This window comes from Silene latifolia, chromosome Y, assembly GCF_048544455.1.
Source record: "Silene latifolia isolate original U9 population chromosome Y, ASM4854445v1, whole genome shotgun sequence".
NCBI lineage: Eukaryota > Viridiplantae > Streptophyta > Magnoliopsida > Caryophyllales > Caryophyllaceae > Silene > Silene latifolia.
The window spans coordinates 261,448,986-261,460,946 of NC_133538.1; the positions used below are offsets into that span (position 1 = coordinate 261,448,986).

An 11,961-nucleotide genomic window follows, 5' to 3' on the forward strand; every position below is an offset into this window, starting at 1 on the left:
ACGTCCAAAAACGAAGGAAACAAACAAAGCCCCCAAAAAGCGATGCAAATCCCGAAAAAGTAAGGATGTAGACAAACCTTTACTAAAAATATTAAGGTAAATATATTGAAAGAAAAAAAGGTGTATGTTGATAAGTGTGCTTCTGTAAAAGAACCACCAGATGCATTGGGAGGCAAACCACTGCCATCGGAAGCTGTAAAGTTAAAGCCAACAACATATTGTGCTCACTGTGGAGCCAAACAATTCCAGTATGAGGCACCAGGTCTTTGTTGTTGCAATGGTGATATCAACTTGGCTTTTAATGAATATCCAGAGGAACTGCTCAAACTATATACTGCTATGGATGAGCAGTCGCTGCATTTCCAAACATTTCAATGTTGTATAATAATCTTTTTGCTTTCAGCACTTTAGGAGGAACTTTTAGCGGATAGAGGTATAAAGTCATTTATTTGTTCCATGCACAAGGCCAGGTTTATCATTTCTTGCCGGATTTAATACCCATGGATAGTATTCCAAGGTACCTACAGCTGTACTTTTATGATGGCCAACATGAAAAAGAAACCCGGCTAGGATTGTTCCCTAACTTGAATGAAGAAACAATCACTCTTCTCATGGGCCTGATGGATGACAATCCATATGGCAAATTTTTTAGATCATTGAAGGAGGTTGAGGTCACTGAGAATACTAGGATTGTGTTGAGCACTGATCCAAGTCAAGACCAGAGGGTGTATAATGCACCGACGTCTGATGAAGTAGCAGCTGTGTGGGCATATACAACAGCAATGCAAGGAAATGAAGGGCCACATATAATTGCGTATGGGAGAGGCGCATATAACCATAGCATAAAACATTTTTATGGCTGCTATTATCCTCTTCAGTATCCTCTTTTATTGCCACAAGGAGACAGTGGGTGGCATCAAGGTTTAAAGAAGTTGTCGAGCCCAACCTTTGACAGGGAAACAAATTCGACATTTCCAATTGCAACGCTTGTAGATGAGGGGCCTGAATCTCTTGTTCAGGCAGAAATGGCAAGTAAGTGTTTGTTAAAGCGATTTTAAATTTGGAGTTGTTTCTTTATTTATGCTAACTGATGAACTATAAATAACCAGACGTAGCTAGAAGGCAAACCAAAGCTGATAAGCAGATTTCTTGCCGAGAATATTACGCCTCTAAGTTCCAAATAAGACCTAGCAACATGGTTCTTCGTGGAGGGAGGCTGTTCTAGCAATATATTGTGGACATGTATGTGAAAATTGAAAATACGCGCCTGGATTTCTTGCGGTTTAATCAAGATACTGTACGAGCTGACCTGTATCAAGGAATTCTAGATACACTGGAACTAGGAGAAAACAGTGCATGTAATGTCGGGAAGCGAATTGTGTTGCCGCCTTCTTTCCTAGGCGGCCCTAGGGATATGAGGAGGCGGTATTTAAATGCAATGGCTCTTGTCCAGAAATATGGGAAGCCAGATTTATTCATAACTATGACATGCAATCCAAACTGGGCTGAAATCAAAGCTGAACTTTCTGCTGGTGAACAAGCACAAAATAGGCCTGATTTGTTGGCCCGGGTATTCCATGCTAAACTAACATTGCTCCGAAAACAAATCAAAGAGAAGAAGACATTCGGAGAAGTGGCCGCTATGGTTAATGTAGTTGAGTTTCAGAAGCGTGGCTTACCCCAACTTGATTGACCGATTATGACTAGAAACCAGAGTTGAGTTGGTTTACATAGACCCGACCAGAACATTGATTGACCTAATGTTCATCCGACCCAAAACCACCCGATTCGTAAGTAAACGGAAAAAGTCCGAGAGAGGAGGGAGGAGTGAAGGGCTGAAATGTGGAAACGTTGAATGGCTGATTGCTGAGTCGTTTATTGTATACGAAAGTGGGTTAAAAAATGGGTTTGCATGGCAAGTGAAAGTGGGCTTTCTCACGTTTACTTTGGGTCGTGTTAAATATCGTCGACACTTTTACTGATTATCGTCGACTATTAACACATCTTCCAACATTACCTCCATTAACTCCCTCATTTTCTCTCTCTCTAAAATCTTTCTAAAACAAAAAACACGGTTTTTAGGAAAAAGATCGTAATTTAATTTACAAAATTTTCGATTAAAACGCTTTTAATCATATCGACTAATTATGGTAACAACGATCAAGTTAGTAACGATGTTCAAGAGATATGTTTACGTTTCAAGTTTATGATTTGACAAACGGATTAGAGTAGAACGAATTAGCGATTCTCGATCCCCGCGCCCAAAACTAATCTAAGAGAGAAATTAATAATTTTTTTACAAAAAAATATGTTGAAAAAGGGGCCTGGACGAAGAAATTTTTCGTCCAGACGGAAAATTTCATCGTTCAGACCTAGGTCCTGACGAAATTCAAGCGAAAAAAAATTTTAATTTTCGTCTGGACGAAGAATGTTTTTGTCTAGACGAAAAATTTCTTCGTCTGGACGAAAAAGAATTCGTCCGGGAAAAAAAATCATGTTCCGACTTAGATTAATTTTGGGCGCAGTAATCGATGATCGCTAATCCGTTCTAACAATAACGATTCTATTCTAAACCACCTAAATCTACTAACTAATTAAATTTTTTTTAAAAAAATAAAACTAGTTTAGATTACTTGCGTCGTCGATTCCTTGAATTTGGTGGCGGAATTGAAGCGGTGGTGATGTAAATGTCGTACTTGAAAAAAAGATGTTAATATATGAGGGGTTTAGAGTGAGGGGTAGATTAGGAAAGTCATTACAAATTGCTGACGATATTTAGTAATTTGTCGACGACGTTTAGCAGGTTGGTTTACTTTTGACCTTGGCGTCAATGAACATATCACATATTTCAAGTCCAGTAAGTAGACTATACAACCAATTGTACTTGTTGTATAGAATAGAACCCGAACTTTATAATGTGTTTACTTGAGCTTAGACCTACAGATCACAAGTTTTATTTGAAAAAATCCAAGCTCCATTATAATAATACCGACTTAAAAAATTATAATGAAACTCAAAAATAATATATATGAGCTCAATTAGATTTTAATGTTTGACATTAAAAAATTAAAATATAAATAAAAAATTATAAAAGCTCGAAAAAAATACACATAAGCTCAGTTAAATTGGCTACGGGGTTGTACAATGCTCTTGTACAACCAGTTGTATAAAGTATTTATATTTCGGGTCCGTATCGGGTCTTGATTTGGGATCTTAAAAGTACGTGGTAAACAATTTTATTAGGATCGGGATTCTACTTTGAATCGATGGCGAAGGTAGGATCGAACCGATAAAATCGGATCGTAGAATCGTAAGATTCTACAAATTCACTAAATATAGTTTTTTATTTGGTAAAAATATATAATTGAAGATCAAAACACTTATTTATACACAAAATATTGATAATTAATAAGCTTAGTATCATTTCATGAACATGTTTCTACAAATTATATGAAATTCTGATTTTACAATTTCATTATATAAAAATATATTTTCACATGTTTACTAGGTAATCGGATCGTAGGATCGTAAGATCGTAGAATAGTATTACGATCCTACATCTAGAAAATTTCAAATAAATAGGATTGTAAGATTCTACAAACATGATAGAATCATAGGATCCAAGACCGGTCAAGCATTTTTGGATCGTAAAATCATAGAATCATAGGATCGAATTGGGATTCTGACAACAATGGTGGTAAAAGCTGTTAAACGGGTTGGACAATCGAGTTTGGGTCCGTGTTAAATGGGTTAGCAACGAAACCATCAGGTCTTTTTTGAGCCAAGCGATGGATTTTCTGGGTCATTTGATTAGCTCTATTACTAACTTATTGCTAATATTTTTTTAACATTGACATATTACATTTTTCTTTGACACTGTAAATAAAAGTTAATAAATATATCAATCAATATCTATCTATATTATTAAAGGAAGCTTTTTTCGAGGGACGTGAGAGTCTCCAACTTTCGCAAAATACATAAAATAAATAAATCATAAATAATACTAAAATAAATAATGGTAGAAGATATGTAACATACAATACAATTAAGTCCTCTAAACTATCAAATCCTACATGGAAGTTGGGATATGAATTGTATTATGCTAGATGTCATAAGTAGAGTCGTAGATACTGATTCGTGCATTTTATAGTCTTTTTAGGCCTTTTTATGCACGTATTTCTATGCTATTATCGTAGTTTATGCTACGAAATGCCCCGAATAGGCTACTTTGGTTTGTTTTGTCTTATTTGCAGGAATGAATCAGAAAGTAGTGAAATCGAGCCTTTTACCGTCCGTTTAGCATGCATTTGGAGGAAGAGTGAATTTGGAGTAGGAATATAGCTATTTAGAGATGCGCAAAGAAGAAAGATACCTAGGCGAGCAAAGGAAGAACTTCAAATTGCTAGTGCCTAATTTTAAGAGCCATATCTAGAGTTCTACAACTGATATTCAGGTGACTCTAATTGGAGATGAAAGCTTGTCCTCTTAGATTTCCAACGCCACCGGAATCGCCTTGTTTTCCCAAGTAACGAAGAAATGGCAGCCGTTTGAAGTTCAGTGCGCAAAGCAGGAAATTGTGCGCTGGAAAGTACTCGATCGAATACAATTATGTTCGATCGAGTCCTTTTTCTACTCGATCGAGTAGTTGCATTTTAGGATTTACTCGATCGAGTAGATTTTCTACTAGATCGAGTGGTTTAAATTTAATTTTACTCGATCGAGTGATATAAAGTTACTCGATCGAGTGGTTTTGATGTTAGGCGGGATTAATTAACCCGTGTTGGGCTTAATTTCAGGATAGTCTTTTGTTTTCCTATTTAAGTTTTCATAATTAGGTTAAGGGGGGTCTCCTATCATCTCACACACTATCATACGTTACTTTTTCCTCCTGTTACTGTTGGACATTGCTTTTCTTCCCTTTTCCGAATCCTTACTCTGTAACTTTCTCTTCCCTTTTATTCTTCTTATTTAATGTTTATTATTCTTTTTTCCCTTATTCTTGATATTTTATTATTCATGTTTAGCTAATTCCTCTGCTAGGATTTAGGGGAGTCGATGAACCGATGTTAATTGCTAATTAGGTTTACGGATTTGTCGTTGTTGTTAAGTCTATGTTGTTAATCACTGCTTTAATTGTTTCTAGCTATTTGAATCGATGCATTTAGCCTACTTAATTTTGGTAAGCCTTGACCTAGACCGAAAGGTTGGAAGGGGTGAGACCCGCAGTGAACAATAGGATGCTTGAGTGAGGGCGAAAGTTAAGCTAATAGCATTTTAGGGCGAATTGAGACCGAAAGGAGATATTCGTTGCCCCTTAGACCGACACATCGACTAATTTGTGACCTTAGCTGCAATTGACTGACATTCATTGATGACCCGACAATCCTAGTTCTCTCTCTCTTTATTGTTAATCCCTTTATTTTTATCTCTCAATTTCTCTTGCCACCTCTCTTAGTTTAGAAATCATATTCAAACCCCCGTTACTCTTAGACTAATTTAAAACAGATAAATCTCATTTTTGCCTCCCTGTGGAGATCGACTCTACTTGCTGCTAGCTTCTGTTAGTTGTATTTAGGTTTATTTTTGGTACAAAAACGACCGTATCAAATTTTGGGGCCGCTGCCGGGGAGGCGGCGTAGTTTTATTTGTTTTTATTTATTTTATTTCTTGTCTCAAGGAGCTTCGGTTCCTTGAGACCGTTATTATGTCTTTCGTTCTTCTCTTTCCACAGGAAGAGAACGAAATTTTTAGTACTTATTTAGCCAGGTTTTTGTAGTGGCCCGAGCCCAGACGAGATGCATTTTCTGAACTCTAATTGTGCTGGACTATCTTCCGGGGTATGAATGACCCTACGTGAGCATACCTAGAATCTATTGGTAAGTGGGATTTCGAAGGAATCCCCGTAAATGAGGTATTAGAATTCTTTGATTGGTTTGCTGCTGAATCTCTTAAACCCAACTTTTCTCTTCATGTTGACTCAAATAAGGGGGTGGGTGAGACCTTAGAAACCAATCTAGGAAGTGCCGACGGAGACATAGAGGAGACCACTAGCGTGGTTGACAATCCTTTTTATGAGGATAGTTTAGAATCCCTTTATGATTCTTGCACTGATAGTAAGGACGATTTGGAGGCTCTCTTTGAGAATCTCCATCTTGACGAGTCTAGCGATAAGGAGAGTGAGGAGGTAGATTTAGACAGTCTTGAGGTCAAATGGGATACTTATGATGATATAGATGATGAACCTATTATAGAGGACCCGATTGACCCAATTGACTTTACAACCCCTTACATCTGGGATGATTATCCACCTTCACCTTTAGCTGACCAGACTCCTTCACCTCACAGTTCTTACCCGTCTGAGCATTTAAATTCTACTCGCGTTATTTTTAAGTTGAATGTTGTTGAGCTCCTTCATTTACCACCTGCGGTTTATTTGAGCTTTTATATTCCGCCCTTAGCTGGAGGGCAAAATTATTTTGTGAATGATTTTAGGAGCTGTCATAAGAAATTTGTTAGGCTTAAATGTTATTATATTTCAAAATCCTATGCTATTACTATATTATGGTGCTACTTGCAGTTTTGTGTAGCACATGCGTAAGTTTGAAAGTTTCTTTGCGAGCTTTTTGTTTGCTTTGATTGGGTTCAATTAGAGTAGTTGGCTGAAAAAGAGGTCGAGCTGGGACCTGTCTGAAACTAGCGCTACCCGGGAGGCAACCCGGAGATTTGTTTTTAGTTGTTTTTCAAACATTGCATTTTATTTCAGTTGTGTGTAATAATTGGTCTTCGTACCATAGACTATATCAATATGTTTGCTTTGTTAGTTTTGCGGGCTGTTTTTATTGCGTCTTTTGTAGGAATATGCTAAGGATCACTCGATCGAGTACTTTTTGTACTCGATCGAGAGCTTTTGCTGCTGAAATCACTCGATCGAGTACTTTTTCTACTCGATCGAGTACCTGCAAAAAAAAAAAAAAAAAAAAAAAAAAAAAAAAAAAAGGTACTCGATCGACCACTATTCCTCTCGATCGAGCTGTTTTGGACGCCCATTGCTTGGATTAGCTTCTTGTGACGATGTTTCGGAGCTATTAGTGACCTCCACGTTCGGGTTTGGTTTGGGGAGGTCCCTTATTCACGCAATCTTGTGAGCTTTCTGTATTTACTCTCTTTCTCTTTTAGTTTGCATTTCCTTTCCATGTTTTGGTACAATGAGGGCATTGTACGGTTTGGTTTGGGGAGGTTATGCATCCATATCTGTGTCTGCATCTTGTTTTTATTGCATTTCTGTTATCACATTTAATTTCAGTATGCATTGTTTATTTATTTCATTAAAAATTCAAAAATAAAATAAAAAAAATTAGAAAATTTCAAAAAAATTCAAAAATATTCACGTTTATTTTTGCATATAGGTTGAGTCGGAACGGTAGATTTCTGTGATGATAATGCACTATAACTTGTCATTTTACTTGAGTCTTGCACTTCTGTTGATAGTTATTAGCTTTGTCATACGCATAGTCTACGAGTTCCTGTTCAAATATAGCTGACTGTTTAGACTTGACCTGATAAATTGACAAACTACTCGATAAATTCTGAGTTTTAGAGCCCATAACTGGTGACATTCATGACCAGTTCATTAGGAATTGAGAGTAGTACTCCTTGCATAGCATGTTCATCATTTTTGCACTTTTATGACATTCAATTTCTTGTCAAATGCACATATTCGGGTTTGTGGTTGGTGTCACATGCAAGGAGGTGCTTGCAAATTTCCCCTTTTCCTTATATTTTTCACCCATTTAGCTCCACTTAGGCCAAATCTTGCCTTTTTGACCCATTAGCTACATCCCAAACTGAGCCTGTCTAGTCAAGCTAGTTAGTATGTCTTTTGTGGTATAATTTTCCGTCTGCAGTTTGGCCCGTTTCTTTTGTATGGAGTTGGTGTAAATAGAGAAAGGAGGAAAGAAAAAAAAAGGAATTGAAAATGAAAAAATGTGGAAAGAAAAAAAAATGAAAAAAAAATGAAAAATGAAAAAAAAAGAATATCACGTGTACAGTGAGGAAAAGAAAGAATTGAAAAATAAGTTTGATTTGTTTGTTGAGATTCATATAGACGGTATTAAAAAAGGGAAGTTTGTGACCGTCTGACTCCTCCATTCTTATTCTATATTTTTGAGGAGATTGTGTTTGAGTTTAGTGAGTTGTGTGCCAAATGAAGGGCACTTGTATTCTATTTTTCAGTCAGTTGAGATTCGGATGGTTTATTATGGTCGTGTTAGAACTAGCTTGACGCTTTTACCTTCACATTACCATAACTTGTTTTGCCTTTTCTCACCTGAACCTCACTATTCCCATATTATTTGTAAGCCCTCGGCTGTGACGGACATTATTGGTTGGAGTGTGTGCATTAGTACTTGAATTGTCTTTCATCTTTGTTGCATGCATGCTATGTAGGCCGCAGTTACGTGAGTGACTGTCTTTCCTTCTCTCTTTTACATATAACATTCACCCTTTGCTTCATGAGAGAAGAGTGACCACGAGAGAGTCCGATTTTGTTGGTCTTACAAGGTCGATAGGTTGGCTATATTTCTGAACAGCTTATAACTCGTTTGCGTATTGACTGCTTAGCTATAACTGTTAGTTTTTGTTGCATTAAACTGGTTCAAGTAGACAAGTTAAGCTAGCTCTGAGTTATCATTTCCGTTCCATTAGTTGCATTTTAGTTTACTCGAGGACGAGTAAAGGTTTGGTTTGGGAAGATTTGATACGTGCATTTTATATAGTCTTTTTAGGCCTTTTTATGCACGTATTTCTATGCTATTATCGTAGTTTATGCTGCGAAATGCCCCGAATATGCTACTTTGGTTTGTTTTGTCTTATTTGCAGGAATGAACCAGAAAGTAGTGAAATCAAGCCTTTTACCGTCCGTTTAGCATGCATTTGGAGGAAGAGTGAATTTGGAGCAGGAATATAGCTATTTTGAGATGCGCAAAGAAGAAAGATAGCTAGGCGAGCAAAGGAAGAACTTTAAATTGCTAGTGCCTACTTTTGAGAGCCATATCTCGAGTTCTACAACTGATATTTAGATGATTCCAATTGGAGATGAAAGCTTGTCCTCTTAGCTTTCCAACGCCAATGGAATCGCCCTATTTTCCCAAGTAATGAAGAAATGGCAGCCGTTTGAAGTTCAGTGCGCAAAGCAGGAAATTGTGCGCTGGAAAGTACTCGATCGAGTACAATTATGTTCGATCGAGTCCTTTTTCTACTCGATCAAGTAGTTGCATTTTAGGATTTACTCGATCGAGTAGATTTTCTACTCGATCGAGTGGTTTAAGCTTAGTTTTACTCGATCGGGTGATTTAAAGTTACTCGATCGAGTGGTTTTGATGTTAGGCGGGATTAATTAACCTGTGTTGGGCTTAATTTCGGGATAGACTTTTGTTTTCCTATTTAAGCTTTCATAATTAGGTTAAGGGGGGTCTCCTATCATCTCACACACTATCATACGTTACTTTTTCCTCCTGTTACTGTTGGACATTGCTTTTCTTCCCTTTTCCGAATCCTTACTCTGTAACTTTCTCTTCCCTTTTATTCTTCTTATTTAATGTTTATTATTCTTTTTTCCCTTATTCTTGATATTTTATTATTCATGTTTAGCTAATTCCCCTGCTAGGATTTAGGGGAGTCGATGAACTGATGTTAATTGCTAATTAGGTTTACGGATTTGTCGTTGTTGTTAAGTCTATGTTGTTAATCACTGCTTTAATTGTTTCTAGCTATTTGAATCGATGCATTTAGCCTACTTAATTTTGGAAAGCCTTGACCTAGACCGAAAGGTTGGAAGGGGTGAGACCCGCAGTGAACAATAGGATGCTTTAGTGAGGGCGAAAGTTAAGCTAATAGCATTTTAGGGCGAATTGAGACTGAAAGGAGATATTCGTTGCCCCTTAGACCGACACATCGACTAATTTGTGACCTTAGCTGCAATTGACTGACATTCATTGATGACCCGACAATCCTAGTTCTCTCTCTCTTTATTGTTAATCCCTTTATTTTTATCTCACAATTTCTCTTGCCACCTCTCTTAGTTTAGAAATCATATTCAAACCCCCGTTACTCTTAGACTAATTTAAAACAGATAAATCTCATTTTTGCCTCCTTGTGGAGATCGACCCTACTTGCTGCTAGCTTCTGTTAGTTGTATTTAGGTTTATTTTTGGTACAGAAACGACCGTATCAGATACATAAGATGTCATGGTTATATTATACACACATGACACACCCCTTCGTCCGTGCAACTTCTTTTCCTTCTTTTCTTCTTTGTCTGTATCAAGGAGTCTTCGAGAGGTTGTAGTCTTCTATGCAAACACCTTTATTAGAATAAGATTCAAATTAGGTCGGTATTATATACTATTGTGCATTGTACTATAAATATTGGTCTGTGTATGTAACCCAATTTTCTCACACTATTTCTATTCCATATTTCATACAAATTCTTGAGAATTAACTACAATGATCACATATTGCATTTGAAAGGAGAACAAGATGACGACAAAAATTTAACATCCAGAGGCAAGAGAACAAAATACGTGTGGTACAACGCATGAGTAAAAGGAAGCAGAGAAAGAGTAATTGAGCATGAGTAGAATGGCTTTTGTACATCCCACTGCCGGAGAAGGTTAATATTTCGTTTACTCCTAAATATCATCAGAATTGTCAAAAGCTTTAAGGATATCAGTATAGTGGAAAGCTGTGAATATCCGACATCGCTCGGACTACAGACTAATTGTGATACCCCATATCTTCCGAGTTATTATTTATAAGGGATTACTTTCTTATTTTTATTGGTTTCCGACTGTTAATTGAATTTTTTTTTAAAATCGAGGTAAAGAAATATATTTTGGATATTCCGAAAATATATTGGCTTGGACTGTTTTAATAATGTAAAAGTAGATTTTTAAAGCCCGGCTTCGTTTTTAAGTTAGACTTTGACTCAAGTTAAGGAATATATATATAAATAAAAAATAGGATTAATTGATAGGAATACTCTGAACTATGGGATGCTGCTCAAAATACTCTAAACTTTGTTTTAACTACCAATAAACCGAACAATCATACCTATATGCCTATATTATAATAGGATGATTGGCGACCTGGTAAGCAGGTCACCTTTCTTTTAAAACCTTTTTAATCTACCCTTTTCTTTTCTCCAGTAAATTTCTTACCTTTTCACTTGCCTTTTTAACATAATCTCCATAAATTCCTCAATTGTTCGTCAAGAGTCAAGACGCCATTAATGACCTTACCTTTATTCCTCATTGATGACTTTTTTAAATTCACTTTCTATTAGATCTTGTTCATTTTCGCACAATAACACACGGAAAGCTGCATTTCCTCTTCTACTGTATTTTTGTAACTTTGATTATTGATTAGTTGTTGTTGTATGTTGCAATATTTTAATTAATTTGATAATTTTCTTCTTTTGCCTTTTTTTTATTAGGGTTTAAATGATGTTTGGTTGGTCGTTGATCTGCCTTGTGTAAATTAATTTGTTATTTAATTGTTGATCCTATATTCACTATTCAGGTTATTATTTAGGTTGATAATTTACATACTGTTACTTTTTTTTGTAAATTGTGGTATAGAGGCTACTTTAAGAGGGATGAAGTGATGAATATATTTGAGAATCACATAAATTTGATGAAGATGATGACGGGTCTTTCATTTGGGGAACAATTGAAATGGAGAAGAGAAAAAAATTACTATTAAAATGGAGAAGAGAAAGAAATTACTGTTAAAATGGAGAAGAAAGAGAAGGTTTGAAAAAAAATAAAAACAGAAATATGATGGGAAAAGAAAGAAGACGAAGTATATTAAAAGGGGATAACAGTGGACCCACACGTTAAAATAACCTGCTGCTACGGTTAAAAACACATCAATTCTATTCAAAAGGAATGTGTCAAATTGTTC

At 36.3% G+C, this 11,961-nt stretch overlaps 1 protein-coding gene across 1 annotated transcript; it reads left to right on the forward strand.

The window, feature by feature from the left end:
• The first annotated feature begins 1,240 nt into the window (after positions 1-1,240).
• LOC141630544 (uncharacterized) lies at positions 1,241-1,693 on the forward strand. Its single transcript, XM_074443341.1, has one exon. It carries the CDS (start codon positions 1,241-1,243, stop codon positions 1,691-1,693), a length of 453 nt encoding a protein of 150 aa, XP_074299442.1.
• Positions 1,694-11,961: the final 10,268 nt, after the last annotated feature.

Excerpts from the sequence above, each read along its gene's own strand:
- LOC141630544 (XM_074443341.1), top strand. The coding sequence starts at position 1,241 with ATGTATGTGAAAATTGAAAATACGCGCCTGGATTTCTTGCGGTTTAAT.